This window comes from Nicrophorus vespilloides, unplaced genomic scaffold, assembly GCF_001412225.1.
Source record: "Nicrophorus vespilloides isolate i.1.1-1 unplaced genomic scaffold, Nicve_v1.0, whole genome shotgun sequence".
NCBI lineage: Eukaryota > Metazoa > Arthropoda > Insecta > Coleoptera > Silphidae > Nicrophorus > Nicrophorus vespilloides.
This window is the reverse complement of record NW_017098440.1, coordinates 64,062-83,710: the sequence shown is the minus strand read 5'-3', so window position 1 is coordinate 83,710 and position 19,649 is coordinate 64,062. Positions and strand designations below refer to the sequence as shown.

Genomic DNA, 19,649 nt, shown 5'->3' with positions numbered 1-19,649 from the left:
GTAACAAAGAAAACTGAACATGATTTTATTTTATTATTTATATTTTATGTTTTTATATGATTAAAAGTGATCAGATTTGTTAAATACATTTAGTTGGAAATATCGATTTCGTCTAGCAAGGTCTTACATTTCTTCTTGAGGATGTTTATTGCCTCTTTGAATATTTGGTGCGATTTCAAATTGCCCACTGATTCAATGGTAACTAAAAAAAACAAGAAACAATTAATGACTGTAATTTGTGTCTATATCTCTCTATTCAATATAACTTACATATGAAATGATCCTCTATTCTTCCCATCACAACTGAGTCTTTCAAATCATCGTGCTTGAACACATTCCTACTGCACATATCGTATCTAGAATCGTTGACGACTGCCACGCATTTCCCTTCAGATTTCCTCAATGCTATCACACCTGGCGAAAAACATTTCTGCAATCTTTCGGCCTGTTCGCCTTCCACTGTTCTGGTTAATTTGATATCCGGCAAGAGGCGGTAAAACGCAGTAGCTAAAATGGATTTAATAAATCAAAGTGACCAATATATTATCAGTGGAACACGTTAAACCGCAAATCCATAATTTGGATATACAAATTAACTTAGATAATTACCGACTGGCGAAAATTTCGCATGATCCCTTCCTGTGCCTTTAACAGCAAACATCTGCAAATCAATCTCATGCCCAGGCCTCATTTTCAAAAGCGATATATCATCATGGATAGGCCTAATATTCTCTTCCTTGTGTAACTCTGCCTGATTCCCAATGGGCATCCACTTAATATGCTTAGACAAAACTATAAATAAAAATAATCAATGCAAAAGACAAACCACAAATCCTTCAAATACAAACCATGGTGATTCTTATAAATGTCGTCGTGCCTGGATGAATCCTTATTTTCTTTATTTTTAGAACACTTCATTTTTAGCTCAAATTGCAGTGTATCTTGAGCAGTAGCCTCAGATGTTTCGCTTTCTTTAAATTCAAATAATCCTGGGTCTGCTTTCAATGGCACCAATCCCAATCTGTGTGCCAATATTTCGTCCTGCATTACTGATGTGTTATTATAAATGTGCACTTTCTCTATTGCCATTGTTGGTACATCAGAGATCATAATTCTACGGAAGGCATTTGCAAGGAATGGATGAATCCCAATCAAATCGAATTCCATTTCATAATTTTCGCAGCGCACTATCACGACTCTAAAGTTTTCTTGGAATTTCTTGTAGGTCCAGGTGGTATCAAGTTCTTTTCCAGCTCGAACATTCTAAAACATAAATTTATTTTTTAAATTTTTCTTCATGATTTAATATAAATAAGTACCTTGTATTCTAGTGAGATAAGTCCTGGTTCTTTATTCGACATGTTTCTTTCAACAATATTAACTTCAACACACAGTAGAACTTGGTCTGCAACCTACTCAATAACAAAAACTTAACCTTTCTAAGGCACATGTACTATAAATAACCCCATCTACAATAATATAAATATGCAAACCAACTAATAACTTGAACTATTCCAAATAGTATATAAATAAATTTTAAAAAGTAGATGGTTGCAAATAATAATATTATAAATAAATAAGAAATTTAATTGGTTTTGTTTTAAAGAATTGTAAAAAGGAAAAGGCAACCAACTGTACACGTATGTATCTGGTTGAATCAAATCTCTTCTATTATCATAGCTCCTGTGATATATTTATGGTGACATAAAGTTATTTCAAAGTATTGCGAATAGTTAAGAAGTTTTAGGTAAAGCTCTTTTAAATCTATAATGTCACTTAAGCGTAAATTAACAGCAATTGGATATGAAGGAACAATTAATTGTGATGGTATGAGGCAAAATATAATTTAAGTAACCTAAAAGTGATAGTAATTCCTTTTAGATGAAAACGACTTTTGTAAGATTATTATTTGGTTAGAAAGAAATAGAATAAAGTTTTATTCTAATGAAGACAAGAAAGCCTTGGATAATGTTAATGCTAGTAATTGGTCAACATTTTATGACAAATATGCAAAAGATTTGGAATGTCCAATGGAAAGGAATCCTCCAGAAGCTTGCCTTGATTGGTATTTAGGATATGCTATAAAATTGGAATACATTAAAAACAGTATGTGAATGAAGTATAACCATAATTTTAACAAATAATGTATTAATTTTGTAGAGAATGTGTATGATAAACATTCATTTGAAAATGAAAAGGTTGAAAATGCTCCCAAAGTTGTTCCAGACAATCCATTAGATGCACTTGATTGTAAGTTTTACTCTAATTAGGGGAGTTCATAAGAAAATATTTCATAATTTTTAGTTACATCAAGGGAATTCCAGGAAGGAGTGCAGAAATTGGCAAACATATTAAAAATTCCTCCACATCCTAGTCCATTAATTATGCTGGAGGCTTGCACTAAAATAATACAAACTCGTTTAAATCCTAAAGCAATTGAAAACCCTAGTGAATATATTATCACTGTAAGTAAATACTAATCTTTTGTAGTCCTCATCATTGAAGACCATTATTTTAGGGAACTCCTTACCCCTATAAGGATATGAGTTTAGGCTTTGAACTAAAGGATCGTGAAGTGGATGAAGCTGCAAAGGTTCTTCGTCTATTATTTATACAAGATCAAAGAGATCTGCAAACAAAAGTCAATGAATGCATTGTTGCTGTGCAATCAATCACAGCAAATCCAAAAACTGATACTCGTTTGGGTAAAGTGGGAAAGTAAACATATTTATTTTATATAAAAAAATATCTAATTCTTATAACTTATAATCACTGATGCTTGTTTGGACTCTCCCGAAATGGAGATTTATTAAATACTTCTCCCATGCCAAGGGCAGCTGATCCTATGGTATAACATTAGCATAAATATGGTATAATATACAAAACTTGTATGATCTAACCTGTTGCTAAACTATAAAAGATGTATTTGGAAGATTGTGGCTGTTTTTTGCCATGATAAAATAAATATGCTCCTATACTCAAGAAACAACTAATTGATATCACTTTGCATGATAGACATGACTCAATTTGTTTCTCCTTCATTTTAAAACAACCAATTCATGTATTTCGCGGTGTAAATAAGCAACTTTTTTTTAAAGGCGTAGCAATCTTATTTTATGGTGTTTTTCGAATTATAATATTGGTTACACTGAAACTTACTTGACATTTTAATAACTTGCGGTCAAATTCGCCAACATTAACAAAACCAACTGGAATAATAGCAATTTCAGAAGTATGCACTACTAAAATCAGCTTTGATTATTAAAATGTGGACTTGCTATGTCTTGAAGCTTATAAAATGTTAATGTTTGACGTTATAATAATAAATAATAGGAAGAGTACAAAGAAAATACATATAAACTTTTCATTTTTTTATTAAATGTAAGGAATACATTATTGTTTAAACCTAAGCAGCTTGATCCTCACTCTTTGTTGTCCTGGTGTAGATCAATTGGGCACGATGCTGTACCACTTGCTTAATCAAGCCTGTAAAAGTAGAAAAAAAAACAATTAGAAATTATATTCAAGAACATAGTTAACACAAACAGGTGCCTTCTATTGTATCAGACTCATTAAATCAGTAATTTTACTATCATAGATAATCTAGATAAAGAAGTGATCATCACCAAAATACTATTGATACAAGTATATGTTAATGCAAGAACATTGATATTTACCTTTCTGTTGCAATTCAATGAGAGCCCTCCTGGCAAGAGATCCCCTGACCTTAAGACGTTCAGAGACTACAGATGGGGTGATCAATTTGTAGGATGGCACTTCCTTGTACAACTTTTCATAGGTGGCCTTATCGAACAAAACTTGATTGTTCAACTTGTCACGGACTTTTCCCTTGGACCACTTCTTCTTTTTGGCTTTGCCACCACCAGACCCTTCCTTCTTCTTCTGGGTCTTTTGTGGCTGCTTCGCAGAGGATTTCGAATCCTTCTTCGGCGGCTACAAAAATAAATCAAAAAAAATTATTATTACATGTTTTACGCTTAGTTACATCAAACGTGATTGCATTATTTGCGAATCAGACTCATTAAATCAGTTTGTACTATCACGGTTTGTATAGACGAAGTTTTGTCATCACAACAGAAAAAGCCACATGCTTTGGTGGTTAGAATAATATAAAAAAATATAACTTTTAACTTCACTTAAACTATTAATTAACACTGTATTTAGGATACGGCGTTATTATTATTCACAAATATAGTAAAAAACTTTGAAAAACTCTAATATTTTGTTGAAAATATAGGAAAAATCATGTTCAACATTTACTCACCATGATGGTTTGTGAAGGAAAGAAACGGAAACAGTAAAACAGGAAGACGTCAGTTTCGGTAATGCCAACTTATGAGCAGTGTTAAACGGAAAATCCACCAGATCACTTTTCGACATATATATTTACTAGATGTTATGAATGCAATTTACAAATTTGTGTAAAATCAATGAAACAATGTTTTTTCATACTAATTATTTGTTATTCAATGAACATTTTTATAGTAGGAAGTAGATATCATTACTCTATTGGATCTTTTTGACATTCCATTTAAGATACAACATGGCAGTTCGGTCGTTTGTCAGCCGGCCTCGGCTGTAAATTTTTAGTTAAACCACAATATTAAACGCGAATGTGACTTAAATTATAACTTAAATTATTCTTTTCTTATCGAATCGTAATTAGCGAGAAGTTCTCGCATCTACTGTAAGGAATTTCGAGGACTCTAACCAATAAATCAACGCAAATTACACGAAAATTATAAACACGTCAACAAAAATTTTAAATTTTTGTTTTGGAAACTACCCTGTTCGTGTTTTGTTTTTCTAATTATCTCTACGTGTTTCAATATGGGTATCATAATTAAATAGTGCTGATTTTATTTTCGCGTTTAATTGTTTTCCTGATTTTTTCCAATTAATTATTTATTATTTGCACACATATAAATACCAATTTTGAGACACAGAGTTTGTTGAAGATGCTTCCTCTATCTCACAAGGATACCCTGAGCAGGGGTTTCGGCTCAAGAATCAAAGAGAAGATGTACAACTGGATTAGACTCATATTTGCAGACAAAAATTCCAGAAATCTCTTATTGTTTTTGATACTCAACTTAACATTTGCTTTTGTTGAACTAACATACGGAGTATGGACAAACAGCTTAGGTATGTACCAACATTATATATTAACTTGCATTAAAACATGGCTATAATTGAAAGTTTCATTAGCATGAAAGGGAAAACCCAGGTAGATCTGTAAAGTGTTTCTATTTCAAGGTCTTCACTATTTTAAGAAGCTTAACATCAAGCATGAAAAGTTTATTTCCAATGTTCAGATAATTGATAATACTATTTGTAATGAGTTGCTAACCTGTGGTATTGAATAATAAAAAATAGATTGTGTTAGATAATGATGTATACTTTTTGATTAAGATAAGAATTACCTCAGAAAATGTAAAAAAGGAGATATTTCATCTCTATTTTTTTTGTTCATATGCAACAGGTGTATTCAATTGATTTTGTAATTAGTTTAATTTGTGACGTATTGAGAAATGAAATGTAAACAAGCTTGTTTGCCGTTATTTGTATTTCCTTACCAATGCGATCAGTTCAAAAGCTGTGCAATATTTCATTATTAAAGCGTTTTGATTGTAGACGTAAAATATTTACAAAGAAATTTATGATTTATGCTAAGTCGGCGCTTTCATATGATATGATCACTTTATTTAGGTTAATTTGCGTAAGGTCAGTGCGCGTTGCTGATTATATTTGCGTTTAATTATGTTACATTTTTATTTTCAGGATTAATTTCGGATTCCTTCCATATGTTCTTCGATTGCACAGGACTGTTGGCCGGATTAGCAGCCTCGGTTATTACGAAATGGAAGGCCAACGATAAGTACTCTTACGGGTACGTGAGGGCCGAAGTCATAGCTGGATTTGTGAACGGACTGTTCTTGTTGTTCATTGCCTTCTTTATCATGTCCGAGGCTGTGGAAAGGGCAATAGAACCACCAGAGGTAAACACATGGTTTTCTTTAACTGATTTATTTCTCCACTTTGCTCATCATTTACATAAAAAAAATAAGAAATTAGTTTTGAAAATCATCTGATCACTCAAAAGTATCAATGACGATCATCAAATAAGACGTTAATTATTCAATTGTTTGCGAAATGAAAATGGGCATCTCATGAAATAAATTCCCTTTTCACTGATCTTGTTGCTGTATTTATATTGCATTAGCTATGATCAAATTTTATCAATTTCCATTCGATATGCAACATAAACCAAGGAGCTATGATAAAAAAATCTTTCTTTCAATTTACGTGTTTCAAAATTATTGACATTCACTGTTGAAATTTGAATATAGTCAACGTACGTTCGAGAATACGTACATTCAATGGTAGCTAGTGACAATAGCACAGTTATGATTAGGAGCCTAATACAACTACATACATTTTAATGCTATAATTATTATGCAAATTTTGTTTTTATTATGATATTATCAGCACTATTGCACTTTTATTTTTCCTGATACAAGGCTAAATTGGGTATATATCGCAAGCCCGACGTTCGAAATCCCGACTGAATTAAAGTCCGACGCTTGAAATCCCGACAATCAAATACAGACTATATCGAAATCCCGACTACCATGAAAATGTTATTGTAGAAATTTATAATAATAAAAAACACTGTCGGGATTTCGATATAGTCGGGATTTTGAGCCAGCCGCGATTTCGATCCATCTTCTAATTTACAATTAGTTCTGTCAAACTCCCGCACTTTTTATAACCGGACTAATCGAGGACTTTAAAAATGGAAAGTTTGATGAAAGTACTTTAGCTTAACTTTCTATAATACAGTTACTATGTCTCCTTGATAATCAATAACATTCTTGGTAGCGGTTATCAACTGTAACCTGAGATATTAAAGTAATGCAATTGCAGTTTTTGTTATATATTATAATACCATTTCATTCAACATTGAGGATTACAAAATATATTTTTTTTACAGGTTAAACATGAACGACTGTTTGTGGTGTCGGTGCTAGGTTTCCTAGTGAATCTGGTAGGAATCTACGCCTTCCAGCACGGCCATTCCCACGGAGGCGGCGGTGGCAGCAGTCATGGCCACTCCCACGGTGGTAATCACAACCACTCCCATAACTCGCACGGCCACAGCCACGACCAATCGGACTTCGAGCTGGCCGGAAACAATTCTCAGATCATGAAAGGTGTCTTCCTGCACATCATGGCCGACACCCTCGGCAGTGTGGGCGTCATCATCTCAGCCATTCTTATGCACATGTTCGGCTGGATGAGAGCCGATCCGATCTGCTCGATGTTCATCGCTGTTTTGATAGCGCTCAGCGTGCTAGCCTTAATAAAAGACTCGATAGTGATCCTGATGCAGCGTCAGCCGTACTCCTTGGACAATGTGCTGCCGCAGTGTTACCAAAAAGTGGTCAGCCTTCCTGGCGTCTATTCCGTACAGGATCCACACTTCTGGACTCTCTGCAGTGACGTTTATGTCGGAGCTATCAAGCTGGAGGTATCGAAGAACGTTGACCCCAAATACGTGGTGTCTCACACCCAGATGATTTTCGCGGCCGCCGGAGTTCGGCAACTGTACGTGCAATTGGATTATACCCCGATGTGATATAAAATTAACAATTAGCCAAAAGAAATATACGAAACGATGTACTAAAGTAATTATCACAAAAAGAGTTGAGTTTTGTTCTATTTATACCATTATTTTCTTTCCTTTGTTATTCTTTCAGTCGGAAACAAAAGAGATTCTTTGTACAAAGCTTTTTTTTTATTAAAATATTGTGAATTTTTAAGCTATCCATTCCAACTAAGAATAAGGGTTTATGATTAAAATAAATACAAAAAAAACGTACGTTTTAAAAAGGAAACAGTTCCAGGAAGAGAATGATAAAACAGTGCTAATTTAGCGTAATAAATTTTTTTATTCATGTTACATGGTTTTCGATTTTCTCCTTTCAATAATTCATATCCTCGATGCAATACAACTTTTAATTTTCATCCTATCCCTTAGTTTGTTTTGTTTTTTATAGTTTTTTTTTCCTTTAGAAAATCCTATTCTATTTTATGTATAGATATATAAATATAAGCACAGATGTAAACACAAAAAAAAAGAAAAACATAATAAAAGGAATAAAATAATAAATTTGAGTACAGAAGCTTTGCTATATTATAAATATTCTTATTTACACATGTAGTAAAATCAATTGTTAAACATAGTTTTTTGTTTAGTTTACGAAACTGTTTGACATAAAAAAAGATTTCGTTTATTGCACACATGATCTGAGAACAATCAATTGCTTTTATTTGTAAAAGATTATTTTTAAATTTCTATATCTTCGTTTTAGTAAATCGGAATGAGATATCACTGAGTTTTTTTTTATATATATATACTTATATTTTTTTAGTTATTTAATTAGAATGCAAATAGTAATGAGTTGAGTAAAAAAATAATAATATAAATTAATAAACTAAGTTTAGGCTTAGAAAAAAGATAGTATTTAAAGTACTGCGTCCTTATTTTCCGTTGTTCTGAAAAGAAACAAACAATTTTAATTAATACATCTTCTGAAACAATTTTATAGAGTATTAAGATTATTTCTACGTTATAAAAAGAATAATTAAATACATGTCCAGTTTCGTGGATAATAAACGAAATGGACAGCATGCCGATATAAAAACAAAAGCTACGCTACAAGGAACAGTGATAAGAACAGAACAATGAAAACCAATCGTATTTAAGGAGAAGCACGTGGCATCAATAAAAGTTAAAGCAATTAATTTTGTTACACACAATTCAAATGCGATTGGTTTTGCTTTTTCTTCCATTGACATGAGAAACAACTGACGAACTGCGTAAGTTCATTATGAGCATTAACCTTGTACCTTTTTCTTTTTCTTTTTATTCTTTTTCACAGACTCTTCGGTTATGGATGAGGTGGCACTTGAAGCGGTTGATAGCGTTAGCTGGTTATAAGAAATGTAAATAATGGTTAGTCAAACTTTGCATATGCGATTTTTAGTACAAAGTAAATATTATTAATAATTGTTTCACGATGTGCGATACAAAAAAAAAAAATACTAAAGAAATGAATTATTTTGATAATTAAGTAGTGTGAATGATCAAAGCCCCAAAAACAAAGCGAGTGAATCGAAAGTTTATAAGTACTTAGTCGAATCAAGCTCGTAACTTACATCATGAGAGATTGCAGACGGCGTTGGGCCGTTTGTCGGGTTGCTATGGTTTTGACTCTAAAACAATAGCGTTTTTGTTTTGAACAATTCAATACGTACGTTGTTGTTTTGACAAACTACAATATTGCGAGACTGCTTACCTTTGTTGAGACATTTTTTTTCACTTCAATGGATTTATTTAAACTGACATCCATTTCTGATTCTACCTGTTTCGAAAGCTGAAAAGAATTGCAAATTATTTTATGGACTGTTAACGTGCAAACTTCAAAGAACAAATATTGATTTATTTCTTGAGCAAAATTTACCTGAGCCTCAGCTTCAAGCCTCTCGATCTGCTCGTCCTTGCTCCTCAATTCCTTCCTCCAACGAATCTCCTCAGTTTCGATGTGATTATGCAGCTTGCTCAACATTCCCTCCTAAATGAGGAATATCATAAAAATAAATAATTTCCTTTCACACGATTATTGTAAACTTACCGTTTCATCAATTATTTTCTTGTAGTCTGATATCTTTGACGTCATTCTAGCCAAATCCGCTGAATGATCTACTTTGCCGACGGCGGCAGCCGCTTTCAACTTTTGCAATTGGTCTTCTACTGATTTCACGACTTGCTCTTCCCATTTATCGTGTGGAAGACTCGATGGCACTTGGATGCTGGGGAACAGCCTTTGAACAAAGTCCTTACCGGCTTGCTGCTCTTCAGCTCTTGCGTTTGTGATCATAAGCTGAAAATAAACATTAAGACTGAGATTAGGAAAAGAAAACTCAGAAATATACGCGAATCCCAATTGAAATGTGTTACTAACGTATAGTTAAGTAGGTGGAAAGTGATGTGATAGCAGTAAGAATAGTAACACTTACATCCAAGTTAATAATTGGCTGCTTTTCCTGCGCTTTAGATCTACTTTCCGCTGCATTTAAAGCCTCCATCACTTTCCAATTCTTTTGCCGCAAATCCTATTAGCAAAATCATGCACAAGGTTAGTCCCCGAAATATTACACATTAAAAGAAATCACCAATAAAAACAATACAACTTACATTATTCTTATTCCTCTGTTCTTCGAGTTGCTTATGCAACTGCTCTTTCATTTTTTGGAAGTTCAAATTCGCGTCGGTCAGTTCAGCTTGCAACTGAACCATCTGCTTCTCGTTGGTTTCAAGAGTTCCAGTGGACTTGGCCTCTAATGCTTCCTTATCTTCGATTAAAACGACGATGTTTGATTGCAGTTTCTTGTTTTCCTCAACCAGCTTAGAAATATCAGTCTCCAGTTTCAGTTTCAGTCCTTTGATTTCATCCATCTCCTTTGCCAGTTTCAATTTCTCCTCCTCCTCGGCAGACTTCTCCTGCTGCAATGTTGCCTTCTCGCTTGAAAGAGCAGCGTTCTCCTCTTGTAGCTTCGCATTTTCGTCGTGCCACTGTGATGTCTCTTCGACCAAAGATGCCTTTGCTTTTTCAACGTTATCGATGCGGTCGGCGAATTGAGCGCTTTCCGTTTGCAGATTTGCGATTTCGTTCTTCAGCTGATTGTTAACCTCGGACAGGGCTACCTGTTCACTTTTCAAATGCATTATATCGCTCTTGTAAGATTTGATCTCCTCCTCTTTCTGCTCATGAATTACTTCGAGCTGTTGCTTCATGCACATTGCCTCATCCGCAATCTGCCTCGATTTAACCTTATTCTGCATTTCCAAGTGGAGATTCGACTCTAGTTCTTCATTGATGCGCTAAATTAAAGAAATACATAATAATAATATCAATATACACATTTATTAATAAGAAAACTTACAAGTAAATCGGCAATTTTGTGCTCCCTCTCCGCAAGATCCTCCTTCAACTTTTGCTCAAGCAATTGCAATTGATTTAATTCAGTCTGAAACGAATTGATAATTGGTTTTAAACAAGTCGTAAGTAATGCAATAGCTTACTTCTTGTTTCTGGGCGAGGTGCACTTCCAGCTGTTGATGTTTCAATTGAAGATTGTTGAACTGATCCATTATCTTGATGTGTTCGTCGCTGAAGTGCTTGCATTGCTTACTCAAAATTTGATTTTTGTTCTCGATGGCCTGACGCTCTGCATTGCACTTATTGATGTTCTCCAAGTGGTCGCGCACGTTTTGTTGAAGTATAGCTCTGTCGGCGTTAAAATCGGCGCGGATTTCGCGCAACTTGTTCTGGCTTCCAGTCAGGGACTCTTCCAATTCAACGACGAGCTTTTCCTTTTCAGCTAGCTGTCTCTTCAGCTTCTGAATGGGATCGGCTTTACCCTAAATCAATTCAAACCACGTAAATATCACAGAATTGCAATACCTAATAATAATGTATCAACGCTCTCTCGCTGTGATGACACCAAACGACAATAAAAATAATTTGTAAATGTGTAGAGTTACCATTACTGCATATAGACTGTTAAACTAGATTACAAACGGGATTAAAATAATAGTAACAATAGCAAGAATATCTTCTAAACAGGATGGAATATATAAAAGCGGATGACTTACTTCGCTCCATTCATCGGCAACCGGAGCATCCTGCTGCTTGTTTAGTAACATATCAATAAGAATTTGAACTTCATCACGAGACATTTCAGCGTTACGCACCAAAGGCATCAAAATGGAAATATTCACTTCTTGCGATTTATCGCCAGCTGAAAATACAATTCAACGTATGAAATCTTCAAATCTTACGTTGTACCGCCTGCCAAACACCTACCTAGTTGTTGAAGTGTACTGATTTCGCTCTTTTTCTTCTTCTTATCTTTTGGAGGAGGAGGATTAGCAGAGACTGTTGCAGATGCAGTAACCTCAACCGGTAATATGAAAACTGGTTCAGGCGTAATCGGTTTGTCCACTACATCGACCGTTTTCTTCCCCTCGTTAGACTGAGACTTGGAAGACTTTTTGTTCTTCTGCATCTCGGACTTTTGTTGCTTAGGGGGCTCGTTCTCGATATTCTGCTTCTTCCCCTTGCCCTTTGGAGACTCTTTCGGAGAATCATCCTTCTACACACATCAAAAATAAATAAATCAACATCGAATTTAAAACGATTGTCATCAATGGAATGAAAACAATTAGTTGATAACGGTTGCCGCATTATCACCGATAATTTAACATATGTTATTATTGAACAATTTCATTGAGCTGAAAAATTGGTACTTTTGTGTAGTTTATTTTACGAATAAATGGTTCTACCCAGTGGGCTATAAATAGTCCTGAACTATAAATAATGTACAGTACTTGTTTTCTGTGCAGATTTACTGGTTGCTATTATTAAAATAATGTTGCGGAAATATTATTTCGAAAATAATGCAATTCCCCGCCGCGTCGCTTCCAAATAATAACAACTCGAAACTAACAACATTACATAATAAACTCAAATTAAGCACGCATTATTTATTAGCAAATGAAAAATGCTTTTTTCAACTAAATATTATTTAGAAGGGCTGAAAAACTTCGGTCGATAGTCACACATTGTGGCCAATAAATATGTTTAAATAAAATCATTTATGAAAATAATTAATTTAATTTAATATTTGAAATTTTATGTTTGATAAAATCTGTACTAATTTATTAAAGAACAAAATATATATAATTAGGGCTTACTTAACGTATTTTCGATAATATGTACATAAACTGATTAGTTTTAGGATAAAGTAAATAAAATTACAGTCTGATCAAATGCAAACTGTACGTTCTTGCGAATGAAGAGATTAAAAAAATCATAAATACGTGGGTATTCAATGTCCAATGTATACATAAATCTATAATATTAATAAGTACTGAAAAATACAATTAAAATAAATGCCAATGTTAAATTAACGGATTAGTTAAATCTAATGATCATGAAATTGGCCAAGAAAGCACAACTATGCACTATGATAAGTAAATTAGTTAATTGCAAGTTTCGCAGAAGCCAAGTGTTGAATAATTAGGCTTGCGTAGGCAAAGTGTGGAATGTCCGGGTCTAACTAAAAAAATAAATGTAAAATAACGGCGTGAAAAAATGTATGGTGTAGCAAAAGCAATAAAAATTGGCCTGGGATATTAGGTTGTTTGCTTTCCCGCAGTAAACAATTTAGAGATGTTAAATTGAAGAACCGCAATGTTTCCATTAAGAATACAGACGCGCACATAAAACGTACAACAGACACACATTTATAAGAAGTTATTCTAGATGCAAAGTAAAACGCAGGCTGTTAAAAACCCGGTTGGTTTGCTATGATGATGATGATTTTCATGCAACTTACATGCGAATTCAACAACTCGAATTCGTCTTTGGGATGCAACTCCTCGAAGTGATTGGCTGGCGAGACAGGTTCTACGTTACACTGAATATTTTCAGCGGACGAGTCCCTGTTCACCAGTATGGGCCGGACCACATCTTTCTTTTGCTTCCTCTGTGATCAAACGGGGCAAAGAAGGGACAAAGCAGAACATGCAAAATAAATGTTAGTACTACTTGGAGACATCAATAAATAACAACAACATAATTACACTCTATATAGAAAATTGCATTAAAAGAAAATCGAATGTCTAATTTAAAACAAAAAATAGAATCATCCATCGTGTCGATTTGCTTTTAAAGCGGAGATCCCCACATAAAATAAGAAGAATCGAAAACTGCTCTAACATCTTATCTTCCGTTACGCCGCGTTGACACGTCGTGTTACGTTCGTGGATGCAAATGCCAACGACATGTTAACTTTTTTTCGTCGATGTTAACAGGAACTCGGTTTGACCTTTGTCATTTTGAAATTAGAAATCTCTCTGTCCGTTCGTGATAATCGCGTGCCATGTGACAAACAGACATTCGCTGATAAATGACAACTAAAATTAAAGCAGCAGATTGCCATGGTTGGAGTAGATAAAGCAGATATTTTTAAAACTGTTAACGAACTGCCCCAAAGTCATTTACATCTAAATTAAACTTATAACGAATAAATGTACCCATGTTAATAATATCCAATATTTCGTAATGATGAAAATTTAGTTAGTCTCACCTTAGCGCTGCATGACTCCTTGGCTACATCTTCGATGACGGTGACCTCGGTGAACTCGACGTGGTGAGACTTGCTAGACTCACCAGCATCAGAAGTTTGATTCTCCGAATCATCAACGCTATCAGTTTCCTTGTCCTTAGAAGACCTCTTTTCTTTTACCTGAAGAATCAATATACAAAAAAATTGATTATCAAAGATTGTTGTTTGCTTATTAAAATAATATTTTTAGGCGAAAAATCTACGATCAATGATACCTTTTTATTGTAATTTGTTTACGTAATTAGATAATTGTAGCAATAAATGTTTTTATTATTAGATTTAAAAAAAATATCTATTGTAAAATATATAATCCAACTACCAATAAATAACTTTAATTATATTATAGATTATTATCAGTAATCCTTTCCATTAAATATAATATTATCCGCTGAAACGATAATTATCTACTTAAAAAAAAACAAATTTCCTGAAATTGACTTTAAAATTTGTATTATCTGACACAAACTGGAATATGTAATAATGCCAAGTTACACGACAACATAACTATGTTGATAATGCCGTCACTGTTGTGAAATGTTGGCAGGACAAAATAAAACAAAAAAAAAAACGCTACAAAAATACATAAATATTTAAAGTCTATTTACATCATAACGATTTATTTGTAAAATAATTGTCATTGCTCACTGGACGTATAAAATAAGTACATAAATTATCGTACATCAAGCGAATTTACTACGTAATTTGGACAACGAAATCCCATTTCATTGGGCGTCTCTTCATTCGTACGAACGTACACTTTGCATCCTGCAATCCTATGGATTTGCTATTGATTTTTTTAATGACCTCACTTATATATGTATACGTATTTAAATGTTATTTCAGTCAGACGTGAATTTAATTCTTGTTCCTTAAAACGAGTTTCAGGCAAAAAACGAAACATGTTTCAATCTGACTTCAGAACAAATATACACAATAAATGCTCACTATAAAAGCGACTAGACATATTGACGTTAGTTTACGTTCATACGGATATATGTACTATATAGTTCAATACGTATTATGTACATATTAATATACGTTAAGTGAGTGCCGACTGTGAGTTTCACGAATAGAATTTTATCATTGTATTTGAATTAATAACCCATATGAACTACATATGGGCCATTGATTCGAGACACCATCTTTGTGTAAAGACGGCATTTGGATTTGCATACAATGGATATAGTAAATATACATATTCATCATTTATAAGGTTTTTTTTGATTGTGTAAAATCCAAATCAAAACATCAAAAGTTACTCACCTTTTTATTGTTCTTTTTTTGCTTCTTCTCCTTCGGCTTCGGACGCTGAGAATTGTACAAAGCGCTGTTCTGCTGCCTCTGCTCGGCCACCGCCTCTTCGTAACTCTTATTTTTAAATAAATAATCGATAATAAACAAAGTGCCTGCGGATATAACGAAGACGCCTCCGATCAAACACATAGATTCCAAATCGAACATTTTCAATCTGCAACAAAAAGACAAATTCTATGTATATCAGATGCAGCAAGATGGATAGATTACAGAACGTGATTAAGAAGAGGCATGTTCGCGGATCTTGAAAGTGTATCCAAGGAAGCGGAATTATTGAAGTGTAAATTTTCTACAAATTTATGTTTCAGTGTGCGCACTCGATCCGTTACTCCTTGGTTTTCTATTGTTTTGCTTAACCTACTTCCTATTCCGCGGAAGATTTATTTGCTTTTAAGGCAAGTAATCTATTCCCGTCGAACGCAGTTCAGATGCATGCTCCTCTTTTATGTAACAAATAAATAACTCGTAGCGGTCCGGTTGTCGCTTCCTCGATTCAATACGTGGTATTTATTTATAGAGATTTAAAAGCCGGTAAAAACCAGCGAACAATTACTGATAATTTATATATTTATAATAACAAAAAAAAACAATAAAGAAACAAAGCTCATTTGATAACGCCATTCCTATAATCATATTTTAAGCACTTGTAGATCTGAAATTGATCCGTTCCAGTTACTCAGGAATCGATTGTCGGGTGGTTCTCGTAGACAGCGAAGCGTAATCTTTCGTAAAAATGTACTAAGACTGTCGTCAGTTACAACCTGAAATGTTAACTGAAATTCATCAATATAAATCAGTAAAATTATATCAAAGCAAATGCAATCGAGATAACATAAACAAATAAGTTATCGAGTATTTCGTAGGTCAAGACGTATAGAAAGCGGCTCTAATCAGTGCAATATAATAAATGAACGCGTCAAAGTAGCGTTGACGTTTGCTCGTAATTGTGGCAATTAATTGGCGCAAACTGCTTGTGCAAATTCCGTTCAAAATATTTGCATTTATAATCAAATGCTGCAAAGACGTTATTAAAAATTATTTACATGCATGATAATGTAAATAATTATAAAATAAATATTTTTTTTAATGTTCGAGATGTTTTTATTAACACAAGAATGCTTTTAAATTTTTTGGGCGATGTGTTTTATGCGTCATGACTCATGATTATTGTTTCCAATTGAACATCCTTCGGTTCCACGTAATATGTAGATTACTGTTTAACCATTGATTTTGTAGACATTGGAATTTATTGTGCATTAACATTATTAATAATGATTCAATATTTGTGTAAGTAGTATTGAATTACTGATTTCCTTGCAAAGTTCACTTTATAGTAAACAAATTTAAAATAAAATTTAGAAATAAATTGAAATATTGATAATAGAACGGACAAATAGGGGAATTCCCACGATGCTGATAGAACAGCAAATACTAAGACTGACGTTAAGCGTTCCGCTATCCGAGTAAAGGTTCCTTTCCCTAATTAGCATTTTACCGAAAAAAAAACAACTTCAAAATCATCAATTGTTCTACGCTGTGCTACAAATTAATGTATTTCCGGAACATTCAACGCGTATTCATGATTACTACACATGGGGGGGTTAATTAGATTTCCAGAAAATAAGGGACCGAAATCGAATCTACGCGACCCGATTTCATCGCAATCTAATTGGAAATTTTACTGTTGCATTGCTGCAGCCGGATTTCCCTATCGGCTACTGCATTCAATCGAATAGTCTTAACAGCAATTAATTGGATTTTCGCAACACACGTAATAATACAAGAGCCACGAAACGTGTTCCGCCTGTTAAATGCGATTCTCATCGGACGTTGCTGAAAAAAAAAATGAAAAAAAAAACGCGAGAAGAAAACTGGAATCTGTAACGTGGAAACAAGGCCACAGGACGTTGTCCCATGCCGAAGCAAAGAAGGAAGTGCTCCCTCTCTATTGAATCTTCCTTCTGCAATTCAAATGTGATTAAGCCCGTATGAATGCTGCAATTTATTTCTTCACAACGTGCGGCAATTTCGTTTCGGAATTTCAGTTCAGTTTAAATTACCATGCAATTATTTTTAACAATAAAAAAATAATTATTATATTAAGTGCTGCAAAGAAACATAAATTATATTATAATTATAAAGAATTTGTTGATAATTACCGACAATTAATTAGAAACTGTATTATCGTAATTAGCTTTTACTATATTAGATCGCGTTAATGAATTGTACTTTGAAGAGAGCTGTGGGACAATGAACGTGGAATTTTGAAAAATCAGACTGGATTTTCAATTAAACGCGAGAGAGCATTGACACGCAACCAATTAATCCCTCTCTTCGTGCAAACTAGGAACGTTGAAAGGATAGAAGGATGAGTAGCTGAAAAAGGCGTGAATTTGATGCAGAAATTGTCTTCGTCTGGATGGTGGACGGGATAGACGATTAAAATATTTGAAACTTTATGGGATTCCAGTTGGATCGTCAAGGCCACGTAGCACTTTCATGATGGTCGGTAAATCGCCCCGAAACACCGGCAAAATCCGGCCTCGCTGAATGTTTTATATAATTCGCAAAAAAGTTACACAGAAATAGACGGCCAAGGCGCGTCTACACGTTTCATCAACCCTTGTCTACTTACAATTATTGTTATTTTAAAATTCTACGAATAAATTAAACACTTATTAGGGAAAAACCCTAAGTACACGATCACCAAAACTACACACTTGCAACACACAGGCTCCTTAAAGTGCGCACGCGCCTCCAGCCACAACCACACATCCAATGCACCGCACGTCCTTGCCGATCCACGGTTATATAGAAAAAATTAAGAGCATCCACCACTGCGCATATGCCGGTGCCTTTTTTACGCAATCGCCAATTTCATTTCCTCCCATCCTAGGCCACCCAACATACACATCTCTAATATTTTTTTGCAATATTTCCGGTCTCCTCTCACATCTCAATAATTCAATAAAGAAACATTAATTAACTACCGTATTAAGTAATTAACAATTACAAATAAATCGCTAGTATATTGTCGCTGCCTTTGTCATTTATTGAAAATATCAATATGATTCATATTGGAATAACTATAAATAGTATTTAGTGTTTATTGAAATATGAATCATAACTAAGCATTTAATGGAATAGCGCATGAAACCTAAATTTAGAAACTGATTCCACTTCAAAAAGTCATAAATAACAGAAACAACAAATAAACACAAAATGACGAATATAAAATATTTAATAATTTAATTGTTAAATATGTTGCCAACTGCACTCAAACAGCCATCATTAGTTATTTTATAAAAAAATACATTATAATAGTTACCCTATAAACTATCTATTATTTACATTGTTTATTTCAAAGATGGTATCATCATCCTCATCTTCGCTCAAGGGAAGAGGGACCATTTCCACATCACTTCGATTTGTTAAAATGCCATACTTCTTAACCATCACTGGTGGTTTTGTGCCTTTTCTCAATCTGAAAACAAAATAATCTTATTTGACAATCACTACTTAGCTTAAGAATTATACCTGAACATTCTGAAGCCAATGTATGAAAGCAATATAATAGTAACTCCTAGCACCACATAAAATGCTCTTAGTAAAGCCCCTGATTGTAATAAGTCATTGTCAGGGGGATGAGGAAACTTTAATGAGATATCAACACTTTTATCCAAAGGTAATGAATTTGTGATATTCCCTAGTTGCTGTTTGGTTGAATTCACTATACTTTGAGCATTCTGGATGGCTTTTGTCCCCTCAACATGTATAGTTTCGTTCATACCATAACTTATATGAAGACCAAGTATTAAATATATTAAGAGCAACATTTGTTTGTCCTTCTGGCACTATGTTTTCTAACATTTAATAACTTTATTTCCTATTTGGGCTTTATTTGAATCTGATGATTATACACTGACAGCACATCACATCAACGTCAACTTGCTTGAACTAATGATCTCAAATGATCTACTTGAACTAATTAACATTTATATTATTCACAAACTTAATTGTTTTTATAATATATAAACTGCCAATAAAAATGTATT

The 19,649-nt window shown here is 33.7% G+C and overlaps 6 protein-coding genes across 11 annotated transcripts; 2 read left to right on the top strand and 4 right to left on the bottom strand.

Annotated features, from left to right (window-relative positions):
* Window positions 1-31: 31 nt before the first annotated feature.
* LOC108562479 (DNA-directed RNA polymerases I and III subunit RPAC1) lies at window positions 32-1,555 on the bottom strand. The gene is made up of 5 exons (XM_017920839.1): window positions 1,320-1,555; window positions 849-1,263; window positions 610-792; window positions 271-507; window positions 32-202 (listed from the first exon to the last, which is right to left on the bottom strand). Exons 1-5 carry the CDS (start codon window positions 1,359-1,361, stop codon window positions 90-92), a joined length of 990 nt encoding a protein of 329 aa, XP_017776328.1. The 5' UTR covers window positions 1,362-1,555; the 3' UTR covers window positions 32-89.
* A 131-nt stretch (window positions 1,556-1,686) lies between these two features.
* Window positions 1,687-2,855, top strand: LOC108562459 (UPF0568 protein C14orf166 homolog). Its single transcript, XM_017920809.1, has 5 exons — window positions 1,687-1,827; window positions 1,882-2,106; window positions 2,161-2,250; window positions 2,305-2,465; window positions 2,519-2,855. The coding sequence occupies exons 1-5, from the start codon at window positions 1,770-1,772 to the stop codon at window positions 2,720-2,722; spliced, it is 738 nt and encodes a 245-aa protein (XP_017776298.1). The 5' UTR covers window positions 1,687-1,769; the 3' UTR covers window positions 2,723-2,855.
* A 503-nt stretch (window positions 2,856-3,358) lies between these two features.
* LOC108562460 (40S ribosomal protein S25) lies at window positions 3,359-4,378 on the bottom strand. The gene is made up of 3 exons (XM_017920810.1): window positions 4,286-4,378; window positions 3,678-3,954; window positions 3,359-3,486 (listed from the first exon to the last, which is right to left on the bottom strand). Exons 1-3 carry the CDS (start codon window positions 4,286-4,288, stop codon window positions 3,407-3,409), a joined length of 360 nt encoding a protein of 119 aa, XP_017776299.1. The 5' UTR covers window positions 4,289-4,378; the 3' UTR covers window positions 3,359-3,406.
* A 186-nt stretch (window positions 4,379-4,564) lies between these two features.
* On the top strand, window positions 4,565-7,980 carry LOC108562476 (zinc transporter 7). Its single transcript, XM_017920835.1, has 3 exons — window positions 4,565-5,166; window positions 5,803-6,020; window positions 7,016-7,980. Exons 1-3 carry the CDS (start codon window positions 4,980-4,982, stop codon window positions 7,658-7,660), a joined length of 1,050 nt encoding a protein of 349 aa, XP_017776324.1. The 5' UTR covers window positions 4,565-4,979; the 3' UTR covers window positions 7,661-7,980.
* LOC108562474 (ribosome-binding protein 1) lies at window positions 7,954-18,360 on the bottom strand. Of its 6 annotated transcripts, XM_017920831.1 has the most exons (17): window positions 15,805-16,133; window positions 15,544-15,748; window positions 14,242-14,400; window positions 13,489-13,638; window positions 11,955-12,243; window positions 11,843-11,889; window positions 11,744-11,776; window positions 11,171-11,509; window positions 11,032-11,115; window positions 10,283-10,969; window positions 10,105-10,200; window positions 9,720-9,968; window positions 9,549-9,659; window positions 9,384-9,461; window positions 9,244-9,300; window positions 8,935-9,015; window positions 7,954-8,580 (listed from the first exon to the last, which is right to left on the bottom strand). In XM_017920831.1, exons 1-17 carry the CDS (start codon window positions 15,825-15,827, stop codon window positions 8,566-8,568), a joined length of 2,703 nt encoding a protein of 900 aa, XP_017776320.1. In that variant the 5' UTR covers window positions 15,828-16,133; the 3' UTR covers window positions 7,954-8,565. The 6 variants fall into 6 exon arrangements, with proteins under 6 accessions (XP_017776320.1, XP_017776319.1, XP_017776318.1 ...); XM_017920830.1 differs by lacking the exon at window positions 15,805-16,133 and adding an exon at window positions 18,230-18,360 and having other exon boundaries at window positions 11,744-11,889; XM_017920829.1 differs by having other exon boundaries at window positions 11,744-11,889; window positions 15,805-16,132.
* Window positions 18,361-18,833: 473 nt separating this feature from the next.
* Window positions 18,834-19,607, bottom strand: LOC108562478. Its single transcript, XM_017920838.1, has 2 exons — window positions 19,132-19,607; window positions 18,834-19,078 (listed from the first exon to the last, which is right to left on the bottom strand). Exons 1-2 carry the CDS (start codon window positions 19,428-19,430, stop codon window positions 18,931-18,933), a joined length of 447 nt encoding a protein of 148 aa, XP_017776327.1. The 5' UTR covers window positions 19,431-19,607; the 3' UTR covers window positions 18,834-18,930.
* Between the last annotated feature and the right edge of the window lie 42 nt (window positions 19,608-19,649).